This window comes from Babylonia areolata, chromosome 16, assembly GCF_041734735.1.
Source record: "Babylonia areolata isolate BAREFJ2019XMU chromosome 16, ASM4173473v1, whole genome shotgun sequence".
Taxonomy (NCBI): Eukaryota; Metazoa; Mollusca; class Gastropoda; order Neogastropoda; family Buccinidae; genus Babylonia; species Babylonia areolata.
Window position 1 is genome coordinate 23918316 of NC_134891.1, and position 17500 is coordinate 23935815.

At 45.8% G+C, this 17500-nt stretch overlaps 1 protein-coding gene across 2 annotated transcripts in view; it reads right to left on the minus strand.

Moving 5' to 3' along the window:
• LOC143290937 (neurofascin-like) overlaps nucleotides 1-17500 on the minus strand; it is a 39247-nt gene that overhangs the window by 9938 nt on the left and 11809 nt on the right. For both annotated transcript variants that reach the window (XM_076600508.1, XM_076600507.1), the window contains exons 3-10: nucleotides 17244-17361; nucleotides 13547-13731; nucleotides 10188-10382; nucleotides 8206-8340; nucleotides 6362-6455; nucleotides 3361-3560; nucleotides 1802-1942; nucleotides 682-825 (exon numbers count right to left, since the gene is read on the minus strand). In XM_076600508.1, coding sequence (XP_076456623.1) covers nucleotides 682-825; nucleotides 1802-1942; nucleotides 3361-3560; nucleotides 6362-6455; nucleotides 8206-8340; nucleotides 10188-10382; nucleotides 13547-13731; nucleotides 17244-17361 — 1212 coding nt within the window. The remainder of the gene's footprint in view (nucleotides 1-681; nucleotides 826-1801; nucleotides 1943-3360; nucleotides 3561-6361; nucleotides 6456-8205; nucleotides 8341-10187; nucleotides 10383-13546; nucleotides 13732-17243; nucleotides 17362-17500) is intronic.

Below are 17500 nucleotides of genomic sequence, written 5' to 3' on the forward strand. Positions count from 1 at the left end.
TGGTGGTGATGATGATGGTGGTGGTGATGGTGGTGGTGGTGGTGATGGTGGTGGTGGTGGTGGTGGTAATGGTGGTGGTTGGTGTCGATGGTGGTGGTGATGGTAGCGGTGGTGGTGGTTGGTGGTGATGGTGGTGGTTGGTGTGGATGGTGACGGTGGTTGGTGGTGATTGGTGTGGATGGTGGTGATGACGGTGGTTGGTGGTGATGGTGGTGGTGGTGATGGTGGTGGTGATTGGTGTGGATGGTGGTGGTGATGGTGGTTGCTGGTGATGGTGGTGGTGGTGATGGTGGTGGTGATTGGTGTGGATGGTGGTGATAGTGGTGGTGATGGTGGTTGCTGGTGGTAGTGGTGATAGTTGTGGTGGTGTTGATGGTGATTGATGGTGGTGGTAGTGGTGGTGGTGATGGTGGTGATCAGTGGTGGTGATGATGATGATGGTGAGGATGGTGATAATAGTGGTAGGATTATGATGAGGATGACGATCAAATGCGCACGTTAAAAATCCCGTTATCCATGTCAGCTTTCGGTGGGTTATGGAAACAGGAACATACACAGCGTGCACAACTCTGGAAACGGAGTATAGCTGCCTACTTGGCTAGGTATAAAAAGTCAAAAAGGAGGAGGAGAAGAAGAAGAAGAAGAAGAAGAAGAAGAAGAAGCAGTGATAGGCGTGTTTACCAATGACGGCCAGAAAACCGTCACCAAAGGTGTAGCCGCGGGAGTTGCTGACGTTGCACTGGACACACGTCATGTCGTCCTTGGTGACGTCAATAAGGGTCAGCCGTGTTCCGTCTTCACTGATGCGGTACCTCATGCTGTTTCCTGTCACAGGGAAAAAAAGGGGGGTGGGGGTAACTGAACAAATCAAAATGACACTGCACCTATGGTTTGAAGTTTAACTGAGTTTTACACGACAAAAGACTGCCACCCCGAAAGATTTCTGACTGAGTGTGCGAGCCGGAATCTTTGAGTGATTGACTGATCTGAATAATTATTTCTATACCCATTTTCTATTCTCCACGGTAATACACAACACAATACCCAAACCCTTTTCACTTCTACCCCACCTCTTGACAATACACAACACAATACCCAAATCCTTTCCCCTCCCACCCCATGGCAATACACAACACAATACCCGCACTCTTTCCCCTCCCACCCCACCCCACCCCACCCCATTGTAATACACAATACCCGCAGCCTTTCCCCTTCCACCCCACCCCACCCCATTGTAATACACAACACAATACCCGAACTCTTTCCCCTCCAACTCCACCCCATTGTAATACACAATACCCAAACCCTTCCCCCTCCCAACCCACCACCTTGTAATACACAACACAATACCCGCACCTTTTCCCCTCCCACCCCACCCCATTGTAATACACAATACCCAAACCCTTCCCCCTCCCAACCTACCCCATTGTAATACACAACACAATACCCGCACCCTTTCCCCTCCCACCCCACACCACCCAACTGTAATACACAACACAAAACCCAAACCCTTCCCCCTCCCACCCCACCACCTTGTAATACACAACACAATACTCGCCCCCAATGCTTCCCAGTTGAGAGTCATGGTCTTTCACAGAAAACTAAGCTATCGATGAATTCCCACTGCTGTGGAGAAACCATTGATCATACAGCTCACAGTTGTTTTTTTCCCCCCTTTTATTTCAGTTTGGACAGATTTTTATTCAAACTTTGGCCTCAAGGGGTGGGGGTTTGGTTGTGCGGTGGGAAGCGTTTAAACTAAGTTTGCTGTTGGCCCAACTTTAGACGAAGCTGTACCCACCATTATGTCCGTTTATGGTCCAGGTGGGTCGGGAGACAGGTGCCTCCCCGAAAGCGCCCTGTGCCAGACAGGTGAAGGTGGGGTCGCTGCCCACAGGGGTGACCAGGATCTGAGGACTGGGGATCCTGAACGTCGGCCGTGCTGTGGGCAACAGGGACACAACACGCCAACCCCCCTCCGTCAATCATCAGTCATCAATCACACAACACCCCACCCCCCTCCGTCAATCATCAGTCATCAATCACACAACACCCCACCCCCCTCCGTCAATCATCAGTCATCAATCACACAACACCCTACTCAATCATCAATCACACAACACCCCACCCCCCTCCGTCAATCATCAGTGATCAATCACAAAACACCCCACCCCCCTTCCGTCAATCATCAGTCATCAACCACACAACACCCCGCCCCCCTTCCGTCAATCATAAGTGATCAATCACAAAACACCCCATCCCCCTTCCGTCAATCATCAGTCATCAACCACACAACACCCCACCCCCTTCCGTCAATCATCAGTCATCAATCACGCCGACATTCCGTCAATCATCAGTCATACCGCCAATCATCAACCATGCCGCATTTCCTGCAATCATCAATCGTGCCGCCATTCAGGCAATTATCAACCATGCCGGCAATCTGTCAGTCATCAGTCTACTGCCAATCCGGCAATCATGTCATGCCGGCAATACGACAATCATCAGTCGTGCCGGCAATTATCAATCATACCTTCAGTTATCAACGATGCCAGCAATCCGACAATCAATATTTATGCCGAAAATCATCAATCATGCCTTCAGTTATCAACCATGGCAACAATCCGACAATCATCAATTATGCCGGCAATTATCAATCATACCTTCAGTTATCAACCATGCCAGCAATCCGACAATCATCAATTATGCCGGAAATCATCAATCATACCTTTAGTTATCAACCATGCCAGCAATCCGACAATTATCAATCATGCCAGAAATCATCAATCATACCTTCAGTCATCAACAATGCCGGTAATCTGTCAATCATCAGTCATGCCGCCAATAATCAATCATGCCGACAATCACCGATCATGCCACCATTCCGGCAATCATCAATCATTCTACCAGTCTGGCAATCATGAATAATGCCGCCATTCCGGAGACCACAAGTCCGTCCCGTCAATCATTGTACTTTGTACTATCAATCACTTTCCATTAGTGTGTCCGTGAGTCCGTCCGTTTTTCCAACACAGTCCACCAAACATTCAAACAGTCCGTCAGTCATTCCAACGGTTGCTCAGTCTTTCCAACAGTCGGTTAGCGGTTACAACAGCAACAACAACAACAAAACCACCACCAAGAACACCAGTAACAACAATAACACGTGACTCACAGGTGATGTTAAACAACAACAACAATACCAACAATAACAAGTGACTAACAGGTGATGTTGAATAACAACAAAACACCACCACCACCATCATCACCACCAACACGTGACTAACAGGTGATGTTGAACAACAACAAAACACCACCACCACCACCACCACTACCAACAATAGCAAGCACGTGACTCACAGGTGACGTTCAGGAAGGTGATGCCCCTGTGTTTGGCCATGGAGTTGGAGGCCTCGCAGATGTACCTGCCCTCATCCCCGTCCCTCAGACCCTTGATGGTCAGCCGGTGGCCTCCGTTCGTGATGAACTTCCGGTCCTCAGCCTCGTGCACGATCTGCTCGTTCCACCTTCCGTCTATCCACGTGATGCGGGGGCGTGGCCTGTCGTCAGTGCCAGTGTCAGTGTCAGTGTCACTTTCGAATGGGTTCGAATGTGTCAGTATCGTGTTGTATTGTATTACCCTTTTTGTCACAAAGATTTCTCTGTGTGAAATTCGAGCTGCTCTCCCCCCAGGGAGAGCGCGTCGCTACACTGAGAGCGCCACCCCTTTTTTTTTAATGTATTTTTCCTGCCTGCAGTTGTTTTTTTTTTTTTTTTTTTTAATGTTCTCCTATCAAAGTGGATTTATCTACATAAATTTTCCACGGACAACACTTTTGTTACCGTGGGTTCTTTTAAGTGCGCTAAATGCATGCTGCACACGGGACCTCGGTTTATCGTCTCCGAATCCGAATGACTAGCGTCCAGACCACCACTCAAGGTCTAGTGGAGGGGGAGAAAATACTGACGACTCTGCCGGGATTCGAACCAGTGCGCTCTGATTCTCTCGCTACCTAGGCGGACGCATTACCTCTTGGCCATCACTCCACAGTTATTCAGGAGGAAGGTGGCAGAATGGTTAAGACGCTCAGCTGCCAATAGAGTTGGTCTGTGAGAGTGTGGGTTCGAATCCCGCTCTCGCCCTTTCTCTCAAGTTTGACTGGAAAATCAAACTGAGCGTCTTGTCATTCGGATGAGACGATAAACCAAGGTCCCGTGTGCAACACGCACTTGGCGCACTGAAAAAAGAACCCATGGCAACGAGAGTGTTGACCTCTGGCAAAATTCTGCAAAAGAAATTCGCTCTGATAGGTACACAAATGTAAAAGCATGCACTCAAGGCCTGACTAAGCGCGTTGGGTTATGCTGCTGGTCAGGCATCTGCCCAGCAGATGTGGCGTAGCGTATATGGATTTGTCCGAACGCAGTGACGCCTCCTTGAGAAACTGAAACTGAAACAAGGAGGCGTCACTGCGTTCGGGCAAATCCCGTAAACGCTGCAACGCACCTGCTATGCAAATGCATTGACCAGCAGCATGACCTCACGCGCTTGATGAGGTCTTGAGTGCTTGCATGTAATGTTGTGTGATTTATCAGAGTGGATATCTTCAACATTGTTCTTTTGCCAGAGGACTACGCTCATTGCCATGGGTTCTTTTCCAGTGCGCCAAGTGCGTGCTGCACACGGGACCTCGGTTTATCGTCTCATCCAAATGACTGGACCTTCAGTTTGATTTTCCAGTCAAACTTGGGAGAAAGGGCGAGAGCGGGATTGGAACTCAGACCCTCACTAAGACTGTAGTGGCAGAGAAGCGTCTTGACCATCATGCCACCTTCCTCCCTGTGCATGCATTTGGCGCACGTAAAAGAACCCACGGTAACAACAGAGCTGCCTTTACCAACTGTTCTAGAAAACCTCAGATGACAGTAAAACAAATCCATACAGAAACAGGGTCACTGTTGTCCTCTGGTAAAACCAGCCAGACAGCAAACTTAGACACATTCAGCTTTAACGTCGACAGCCGCCTCACGTTACACGGCAGAGGGAGATAACCATGATGAATGATATGGATACTTATATCCCACGAAAATGGGGAGGGAGTGGTAGGGGGCAGAAACCTTAGGGGTAAGAGGGTGGGGAGACACCTGATATCTAATATCATGCTGAGGAAAAATGGTAGAATGGTTAACTCTCTCCATACGAACGGCGAAAGAGACGACGTTAACAGCGTTTCATCCCAATTGCCATCATCAAAATATTGCAAGCGGAACGCTCTTATACTGAAGAGGTGAATGTTGACAAAGAATACCACAGTTCTGACGTTGGAAGCTAAAGGTTGGGTCATTCAGACACCCACTGGACATCCGAGGGGTCTGTGTAGAGGAGAAGAGAGGATTGGCCGTACTGAATGAGTTAAAACGCTCATCTGACAATATGATCATAGTGTCCGTGAGGGTCTGGATTCGATTCCGTGTCTCGCCCTTTCTCCCAGGATTTGATCAATGGTGCTAGAAAAGTTAACTCACTCAGTACGACCAGTCCTCTCTTCTCCTCTACACAGACCCCTCGGATGTCCAGTGGGTGTCTGAATGACCCAACCTTTAGCTTCCGTCGTCAGAATTGTGGTATTCTTTGTCAACATTCACCTCTTCAGTATGAGAGTCTTCCGCTTGCAATATTTTGATGATGGTAACTGGGATGAAACGCTGTTAACGTCGTCTCTTTCGCCGTTCGTATGGAGAGAGTTAAACGGAGTGTCTAGTCGTTCGGATGAACGCAGCACGCACTTTGCGCACTAAAAAGAAAAAAAAAAGAAGAAAAGAACCCACGGCAACAAAATGGGATGTCATCTGGCAAAATTCTGCATGAATTAAAAAAAAAAATCCACTCCTGATACGTACACAAATGCATACGCATGCATGCACTCACGGCCCGACTAAGCAGGATGGGTTATGCTGGTGGTGGTATGGCATCTGCATCTGCCAAGCAGGTGTGGTGTAGCGTATATGGATTTGTCCGAACGCGGTGAATGGCCAGGTGTCGAGAGCAAAACAAATTGACCAAATAAAATAAACAAGTAAGTAAGTACAATCGAAACATAAAAACACCCGGAAAGATACCAGTAGCTAATTAACTGATCAGTTTGATCAATAGACTGACAGATCAATCACTTTGCGCTCACAGACCAGTATCCAATCAGCTGAAAAATCCATTAACAGACTGACTGATCGTTCATGTTGTTAACAGACCAACTGACCTAAAGGTGCTGTTGAAATAAGACGAACTGCCCAGAGACAGAGAGAGAGAGCGAGTGAGAGAGAGGCAGAGACGGAGAGAGGGCGAGAGGGAGAGAACTCTTACTGTCCGCTGAAGAAGCACTCCAGAGTAGCTTGCCCTCCGATGTCGCCAGTCGTGTAACCGGTCGATTCCAAGAGACTGGGAGGGAACTCTTGAACTGCACACACACACACACACACACACCGAGACGCAAACACCAATTTGAAGTAAAAAAAAAAAGAAAAAAAAAAGAAAGAAAAAATACACAGATAGCATACCCTTTTTCCCCCATTGGGGAAGTGAACCCATATCCACCGTGTCCAGGGCTAGGCATTGGCCCAATCCTCTATTTCCGCCATTTTAACCTTCCCCAACCCAATCACATTTGGGTGGAGGCAGGAAAATCAGAGTAAAGTCCCTTCCCCCAGGACAAAACACATTGCCGAAACGGGGCCTCAAACCCTGATCACTGGTCAACACTGGGTTAAAAGTCCAACGCCTGAAAATCAACTCTTGCCGCAAAACACTGACACACGCAAGCGTGTCCACATGTAGATTACCAATCCTTTCAGTGGAATATTTGTGTGTGTGTGTGTGTGTGTGTGTGTGTGTGTGTGTGTGTGTGTAGAAGAACGAAGAAGAAGAAGAAGAAGGAAAACTACAAGAAGAACAGCAGCAACAAACACCACCACCACCACCACAACTACAACAAACAACACCACCACAACTGCAACAAACACCACCACCACAACAACTACAACAAACACCGCCACCACAATACAACAAACACCGCCACCACAACAACTACAACAAACACCACCACCACCACCACCACAACTACAACAAACACCACCACCACCACAACTACAACAAACACTACCACCACCACAACTACAGCAAACACCACCACCACCACCACAACTACAACAAACACTGCCACCACCACCTCAACTACAACAAACATCACCACCACCACAACAACTACAACAAACACCACCACCACCACAACAACTACAACAAACACCACCACCACCACAACAACAAACACCACCACCACCACCACAACTACAACAAACACCACCACCACCACAACTACAACAAACACTACCACCACCACAACTACAGCAAACACCACCACCACCACAACTACAACAAACACCACCACCACCACAACAACAACCACCACCACCACAACTACAACAAACACCACCACCACCACCACAACTACAACAAACACCACCACCACCACAACAACTACAACAAACACCACCACCACCACCACAACTACAACCAACACCACCACCACAACAACTACAACCACCACAACTACAGCAAACACCACCACCACAACAACTACAACAAACACCACCACCACCACAACTACAACAAACACCACCACCACCACCACAACTACAACAAACACTACCACCACAACAACTACAGCAAACACCACCACCACAACTACAACAACCACCACCACCACAACAACTACAACAAACACCACCACCACAACAACTACAACAAACACCACCACCACCACCACAACTACAACCACCACCACCACCACAACTACAACAAACACCACCACCACCACCACAACTACAACAAACACCACCACCACCACAACTACAACAAACACCACCACCACCACAACAACTACAACAAACACCACCACCACAACTACAACAAACACCACCACCACCACAACTACAACCACCACAACTACAGCAAACACCACCACCACCACAACTGCAACAAACACCACCACCACAACTACAACAAACACCACCACCACCACCACTACTACAACAAACACCACCACCACCACAACTACAGCACCACCACCACCACCACCACCACAACTACAACAAACACCACCACCACCACCACCACAGCTACAACAAACACCGCCACCGGCAGGAACTCACCTGCACCAGGTGTGACCTGAAGGGCGACATAGGGAGTCTGGGCGACAGTCACCTTGTTGGATTCACCAAACGATATTGCGCAGGCGTAGGTGGTCGCTGTATCTCCAGGCCTCGCGTCGATGAAGTACAATGTGCCTGTTGTGTGCGCACACAGATAAATGCATAGAGCATGTCTGTTACACAGACACACACAGACAGACATAGACACACAGACGCACGCGCACACACACACACACAGATAATGTACAATATTAGTCGGTTAAACACACACACACACACACACACACACACACACACACATATGATGTACAAAGTATGTCCACTGAGATCTGTACATATATAATCCGCCGTACATCTACCCTAAAGGCCTGTATCCATTCATCTGTACACCTATCGTTAAGGTCGGTATCCATTTCGCTATACAACACATACAATCAAGGTCGACATGCATTCGGCTGTTCAATGCCTATTGTTTACGTATTGTTTACCGTTTACGCTGATATCCATTTGGCCGCAAAAAGCCTATTGTTAAGGTCTATCATGAAACAAGTACCATTACGGTTCATATTCATTCGGCTGTACAACAACTATTGTTAATGTCTGTCATGCAACTTGTACTGTAAAGGTTGATACCTATTTCACCTTATATTAGTAGTATTTCTTTTTTTTATGTATTCATCTATTATTTATTTACTTTTTTTTCTCAAGGCCTGACTAAGCACGTTGGGTTACGCTGCTGGTCAGGCATCTGCTTGGCAGATGTGGTGTAGCGTATATGGATTTGTCCGAACGCAGTGACGTCTCCTTGAGCTACTGAAACTGAAACTCACCTTACAACGCCCACTGCGAAGGTCTGTCGGGCGACACATACCATCTATATCTATTCCATCGCATGTACAGGTTGCTATCCATTTGGCCAGTCAACGTCTATTGCTAAGGTCTATGTTGCAACACGTATAGTCGACATTGTACAACGCCTAAAGCTAAGGTCTATTGTGCGATATAAGGGTGCTATCCATTCGGCCGGTCAACGCCTATTGCTAAAGTCTATGCTACAGCTCGTACCGTTAAGGCGACACTACACAACGCCTAAAGCTAATGTCTATAATGCGACATGTACCGTTAAGGTTGCTATCAATTCGGCCGGTCAACGCCTATTGCTAAGGTCTATGTTACAGTTCGTACCGTTAAAGTTGCTATCCATTCGGCCGGTCAACGCCTATTGCTAAGGTCTATGTTGCAACACGTATAGTCGACACTGCACAACACCTAAAGCTAAGGTCTATCATGCGACATGTACCGTTAAGGTTGCTATCCATTTGGCCGGTCAACGCCTATTGCTAAGGTCTATGTTGCAACACGTATAGTCGACATTGCACAACTCCTAAAGCTAATGTCTATCATGCGACATGTACCGTTAAGGTTGCTATCCATTTGGCCGGTCAACGCCTATTGCTAATGTCAATGTTGCAAGACGTAAAGTCGACATCGTACAACGCCTAAAGCTAAGGTCTATTGTGCGATATAAGGTTGCTATCCATTCGGCTGGTCAACGCCTATTGCCAAGGTCTATGTTGCAACACGTATCGTCGACATTGCACAACACCTAAAGCTAAGGTCTATCATGCGACATGTACCGTTAAGGTTGCTATCCATTTGACCGGTCAACGCCTATTGCTAATGTCAATGTTGCAAGACGTAAAGTCGACATCGTACAACGCCTAAAGCTAAGGTCTATTGTGCAACATGTACCGTTAAGGTTGCTATCCATTCGGCCGGTCAACGCCTATTGCTAAGGTCTATGTTGCAACACGTATAGTCGACATTGCACAACGCCTAAAGCTAAGGTCTATCGTGCGACATGTACCGTTAAGGTTGCTATCCATTCGGCCGGTCAACGCCTATTGCTAAGGTCTATGTTGCAACACGTATAGCCGACATTGCACAACGCCTAAAGCTAAGGTCTATCGTGCGACATGTACCGTTAAGGTCGATGTCCATTCGGTCCGACTGGTCAACTTGGATCATCTCCTGGGTGGCGCCTTTGACGTGGTACCAGCTGTACGTGCCGTCCGGCTGTCTGTAGGGCTGGTCAGTACATTTCAGCTTGGCCCCGTGTCCCTCCTTCACCCTCACTGTGTTGTTCGGCTTCTTGGGGTTCAGGAACTTGGGCTCCACTTGAAAAACAACAACAAAAACAGTCAGTGACGATGACGATGATGATGGTGATGCGGTCCTGATGACTTTGATGATGATGATGATGATAGTGGTGGTGGTGGTGGTGGCGGTGATTGCGATGATGATGATACTGGTGGTCCTGATGACTTTGATGATGATGATGATGGTGGTGGTGGTGGTGGTGGCGGTGATTGCGATGATGTTGATGATACTGGTGGTCCTGATGACTTTTGGTGATGATGGTGATCGTTATGGTGATGGTGGTGGTGGTAGTGATTGTGAAGATGATGATGATGGTGTTGATACTGGTGGTCCTGATGACTTTTGGTGATGATGGTGATCGTTATGGTGATGGTGGTGGTGGTAGAAGTGATTGTGAAGATGATGATGACGATACTGATGATACTAGTGGTCCATACGACTTTGAGGATGATGATGGTGTTGTTCGCAGTGATTGCGATGATGTTGATGATACTGGTATTCCTGATGACTTTTGATAATGATAATGATGATGGATGATGATGATGATGTTGATGATACTGGCGGTCAAGATTACTTTGGTGATGATGATGGTGGTGGTGGTAGTAGTGACTGTGATGATGATGATTATCAGGTTGTCATGATTGGTGATGGTGATGATAATGCTGGTGGTGGTGGTGGTGACTGTAATGATAATAACATTGATGATGATGAGGAGGAGGAGGAGGAGGAAAAGGGGAGGAGGAGGAAGATAACGATAGAAACAAGAAAAAATGTGATATGGACAAACACAACAAGAATACAATGATGATGATGACGATACTGATGGTCCCAATGACTTTGGTGGTGATGATAGTGAAGAAGAAGAAGAAGAAGAAAGAGAAGAAGAAGAAGAAGAAGAAGAAGAAGAAGAAGAAGTTGTTAATGATACTGCTGGTCTTGATAACTTCGATGGTGATGGTGGTGGTGGTGACTGTGATGATGATGATGATACTAGTTGTCATGATTACTTTGGTGATGATGATAATGGTGGTGGTGGTGGTGGTGGTGGGTATTGATGACATATGATGATGATGATGATGATGGTGGTGGTGGTGGTGGTGGTGGTGGGTATTGATGACATATGATGATGATGATGATGATGATGATGATGATGATGATGATGATAACGACAACGACAGAAACAAGAAAACGGTGGTAGTGATAAACACAACAACAACACAAAAATAATAATAACATTGATAACAAGGAAGACCATAACAGCAACGTGGATCCATGAGAACGTCGATGTCGAGTCTGATAATAATATTACAACAACAACAACAACGGCAACAGCTACAACAATAACAATGATACACGCAACAGTGTGATTACTTTGTACTGTTACAAAATTTGCCAGTTGTTTGATGTCTAAATTTTGATACTATTTTTTCCCATTGTTGACGTTGTTGTTGCTGGAGTCTTTGTTTCTTTTGACTCTGTATTTTATCTCTGTATTTTTGCTTATATGTTACGGAGTGCCACAACCCGATTTCCTCGTGCAGGCGGATTCAAGTGCTTCTGTTTATCTGCACGTGGTTTTTTTTTTTCGTACTGGTCAGTGAGTATATTTTTCTCTGCCCGGTTTAACTGGCTAGCGACACACAGTCTGTCGTAGAGGCTTGGAAGAAAAAGGTCTGGCTGTTGGCGCTCTGTGGTTCTGGCCAACAGAGTTCCGGGGCAGGCTAAGAGACAGCCCAGTCCGAGGAGACGGGATCAACCCACTATCCGAGGAGACGTGGTAGCGGCCCAGTCCGGGGAGACGGGATCGGGACAGACCTGGCTGATGTCTGACGAGGATGGTGCAGCCTCGAGACAACACGTGTCTTGAAGACTAAGACACGTCCGAAGGAACCACGACATTTGTGTGTGCGACACAAGACCAGGGGTGATATGTGTGTTGACTGTTCGGTTCGTGGACCCACAGAAACATTGAAGAACAGAAGTCAACATTCCCCAGACTCAAAATCGGATGCCTGCGTTTGTGTGTGTGTGTGTGTGTGTGTGTGTGTGTGTGTGTGTGTGTGTGTGTGTGTGTGTGTGTGTGTGTGTGTACTAACTGCTTGTTAAGCAGAACAATTTGTGAATTTTTTGTGTGTGTGTGTGTGTTAAATTATATAGGCTCAGGGGCAATGCCTTGTGTCTGTTTTGTTTACAGAAGAGTGCGGGAGAATGAGACTGAACTCGCATGTGATTGTGTGTTGCCTCCCTTTAGTCTAGTCTGTCACTCTCTTGCGTCACTCTCTCTTATAATTGAAAAAGATTAATAAAAAAACAACAACAAACAAACACAAACAGATAACAAAAAGACCTAAACCGAACCATATTCAAACGTACCTTTCTTTTTTCTAGTCTAATATCACTAACAGTGTAAAGATGAAAAACTGAAGACTACAACTAATACTACCCAAACCGGTTTCTTTAGAGTGTAAAGACGGAAAACAAAGGCTACTACAACTACTTCTACTACTATTACTACCCACACCTCTTTAGAGTGAAAAGACAGAAACTGAAGACTGCTGCTACTACTACCCAAAAATCTTTAGAGTGTAAAGACTAAAAACAAAGGCTGCTACTACTACTACTGGTGATGGTGGTAGTGACTGAGAAGAAGATAATGATGACCCAAACCACTGTAAAATGCAAAGAAGAAAAACCGGAGACTATCACTACTACTACTACATTTACCCAAACAGCTTTAGAGTGCAAAGATTACAACAAAACAAACAAAAACAAACAAACAAAAAAAAACAAAAGAAGACTACTACTACTACCCAAAACTCTTTAGAGTGTAAAGACGGAAACTGAATACTACTGCTGCTGCCAAACCTCTTATGAATCTGAAGACGAAAAACTGAAGACTTCTACTACTACTGCTACAACACAAACATCTTTAAAATGCAAAAACAGAAACTGAAGACTACTACTACTACTCTTCTTAAGAATGTAAAGACGAAAAACCGGAGACTACTACTACGATTATCACTACCCAGACCTGTTTAAAGTGTAAAGACAAAAACCTGAAGACTACTAAACTGTGTAAACACACACAAAAAAAACAACAATACTACTACTACTAACCAAACCTCTTTTGAATACAAAGACAAAAACCTAAAGACTATTCCTACTACCCAAAACTTCTCACCAATTAGTCTCATCTCCACGACTTGAGACAAAGAGACACCGTGTTTGTTGTTGGCCAAACACTGGTAGTAGCCCTCCATGCTGACGTCAAAGGCTTGGAGGACCAGAGTCCCCTTCATCTGATCCTCCAACAGTCTGGGGTCGCCCATGGTGGACACCAGATCCCCGTTTACTTTCCACTTCAGCCTGCACACACGTGCAACACGGTGCACACAGACTGCTACACACGTGCAACACAGTGCGGTGCAGGCTCCTACACACGTGCAACACAATGCTATGCAATACATAGCCTGCACACACGTGCAACACTATGGAATGCAATACACAACAGGCTACACACATCAAACACAATGCAATGCAATACATAGCCTGCACACACGTGCAACACTATGGAATGCAATACACAGACTGCTACACACGTGCAACACAGTGCGGTGCAATGCACAGGCTCCTACACACGTGCAACACAATGCTATGCAATACACAGCCTGCACACACGTGCAACACAGTGCGATGCAATACACAACAGGCTACACACGTCAAACACAGTGCAATGCAATACACAGCCTGCACACACGTGCAACACAGTGCAATGCAATACACAGCCTGCTACACACGTCAAACACAGTGCAATGCAATACACAGCCTGCTACACACGTCAAACACAGTGCAATGCAATACATAGACTGCTACACACGTGCAACACAATGCAATGCAATACACAGCCTTTTTTTCCTATCGAAGTGGGTTTTTCGACAGAATTTTGCCAGGGACAACGCTTTTGTCGCCGTGGGTTCTTTTACGTGCGCTAAATGCATACCTCGGTTCGAATGACCAGCGTCCAGACCACCACTCAAGGTATAGTGGAGGGGGAGTAAAAATACTGACGACTAACCAAAACCCGACAACACAAACCCCTCGGCTGAGGACTCCTTCCCCCCGCGTCTTCCTACCCAACTAGATACGAGAACAGCTTTTATAATTATTATTATTATCATCATTATCATTATTATTATTATTACTATTATTATTATTATTATATTGTTGTTTTGTTTTAACATGAAACATCATTCTTATGAACAATGTCACACAAAATCGATGATTATACCAGCATGTGACAAACAGAGATGGTTTTACCGTTTTGTTATGCGCCATGTATCATTGTCGATATTGTGTGCCATTTCACTTAATTAACATGATCCTTGTACATTAATATACTTATGCAAAATGCCGTCAGCTCCATACTGGTTAATAGACAAGACAAGACAAGACAAGATCAGACAAGACAAGAAAAGGCAAGACAATACAATACATTAAGATTATACAAGGCAAGGAAAGACAAGACAATAAAATTAACCAAGACAAGGCAAGACAAGACAAGGCAAGCTCTTCATAAACGAGAACAACAGACAAACGAGAAGCATGCTTTCTATTTACACCCATCCATCGCCCTAAAGAGGAACAAAAATAAATGAAAGAAAATTGCAGTAAACAACGGAGCAAAAAAACAAAAACAAAAAAAACAAACACCCTCCCCCAAAAAAAACAACAAAAAAAAAACCAACAACAGAGATCCAAACACAAAGAAAACACATATCAAACAGAACTTATATTGTAAAGTACTTCTAGTCTTGAACCTGCATTTGTTTTTGTTTTTTTGGTTTTGTTTTTTAAATACTTTTCATGGGCGTGTTTTCACAATCACATACCAAGAAATATGCTAACAGTTTCAGTTTCAGTAGCTCAAGGAGGCGTCATAGCGTTCGGACAAATCCATATACGCTACACCACATCTGCCAAGCAGATGCCTGACCAGCAGCGTAACCCAACGCGCTTAGTCAGGCCTTGAGAAAAAAAGGGAATAAATAATAGATAAGCTTACATAAATAAATAAATAAATAATAATTATGATATAAAAAGGTAGTAGTAATGATAATAATAATAATAATAAATAAATAAATAAGACAACAATGATGATAAATAAGCAAATAAATGTAAAACATGAAGACACACATTCACACATACACCCACACATGCATAACAGATACAACAAAACAGACATTAAAAAAAAAAAAAAAAAAAAAAATCGGCAGACGCCGATGCAGTAATCGGTTAGACGTTGGACTTCTTACCCACTGTCCACTAGTGATGAGGGTTCGAGCCCCCGTTTCGTTATGGTTTCGAGACAGGCACCCCACTCCGACTGTCCTCACCCCACCCAGGTGTGAACGGGTAGCTGACTTCGGATGGAGTGATGGCCTAGAAGTAACGCGTCCGCCTAGGAAGTAAGAGAATTTGAGCGCGCTGGTTCGTATCACGGCTCAGCCCCCGATATTTTCTCCCCCTCCACTCGACCTTGAGTGGTGGTCTGAACGGATGAGACGATAAACCGATGTCCCGTGCAGAGCATGCACTTAGCGCACGTAAAAGAACCCACGTCAACAAAAGGGTTGTTCCTGGCAAAATTCTGCAGAAAAATCCACTTCGATAGGAAAAACAAATAAAACTGCACGCAGGAAAAAAATATTTTAAAAAATGGTTGGCGCTGTAGTGTAGCGACGCGCTCTCCCTGAGGATAGCAGCCCGAATTTCACACAGAGAAATCTGCTGTGAAAAAACGAAATAGGAAAAACGAAAACGAAAAACCGTTAAAACAGTTGAGGGAAAGGGTTGGGCCCGGCCTTTCTTTACCGAGCTGTCGGTACATTGGATGCGAATTCACTACCCCATTATGACCAAAAGGCTGCGGGATCTTCAACGTTAAAGTTTCAGTTTTCAGTTTTTCAATGAGGCGTCACTGCGTTCGGACAAATCCATACACGTTGCGCCACATCTGGCCAACCAGCAGCAAGGCCCAACACACATGGTTAGGCGTGGAGTGCACCCATATCTGTGTACCGACCATAGTGGATTTCTACCACAGAGTTTTGCCAGCACTTTTGTTGCCGTGGGTTCTTTTCCAGTGCACGACAAGTCCACGCTTCCAAACAAGACCACGGTTTATCGTCTCACCCGAATGACTAGATGCTCGGTTTTGGTTTTCCAGTCAAACTTTGGGCGAGAGACGGAATCGAACCCATATCAGACGGGCGCAACAGCCGAGTGGTTAAAGCATTGAACTTTCAATCAGAGGATCCCGGGTTCGAATATCAGTAACGGCGCCTGGTGGGTAAAGAGTGGAGATTTTCCCGATCTGCCAGGTCAACATATGTGCAGACCTGCTAGTGCCTGAACCCCCTTCGTGTCGTGTGTATACACAAGCAGAAGATCAAATTAAAGATCCTGTAATCCATGTCAGCGTTCGGTGTGTTATGGAAACAAGAACATACCCAGCATGCACCCTCCTAAAACGGAGTATGACTTCCTGCATGGCGTGGTAAAAAACGGTCATACACGTAAAAGCCCACTCGTGTATATACGAGTGAACGTGGGAGTTGCAGACCACGAACGACGACGACGACGAAGAAGAAGAGGAAGAAGGAGGAGGAGGAGGAGGAGGGGGGGCGGGGGGGAAGAAGAAGAAGAAGAAGAAGAACCCAGATACTCACGAAAACTGTACTGGCACATAAGCGTTTTAACCATCCTGCCACCTTTAGCATGAAAACAAACCAACCAACCAAAGAACACCAACCAACCAACCAACAAACCCCCCACAAAAAACAACAACAAAAGAAACGAAACCAACAGAAGAGACGCACGTGGGGGCGGGGTTTCCGGTAGCCCGGCAGTGCAGAGAGTGGTTTCCATTGGCCAGAACATAATGCAGCGCGGGCTCCGTAGGCTCTGTCACGTGGGGAGGCGTCGGTATATCCAGATCTGGCGGAGTAATGATGATGATAATAATCATAATCATGATGGTAATGATATTATATCCTGTATCAAGACAATAGTAGTAATCACACACACGCACACACACACAGACACACACACACACTCGCGCGCGCACACACACACA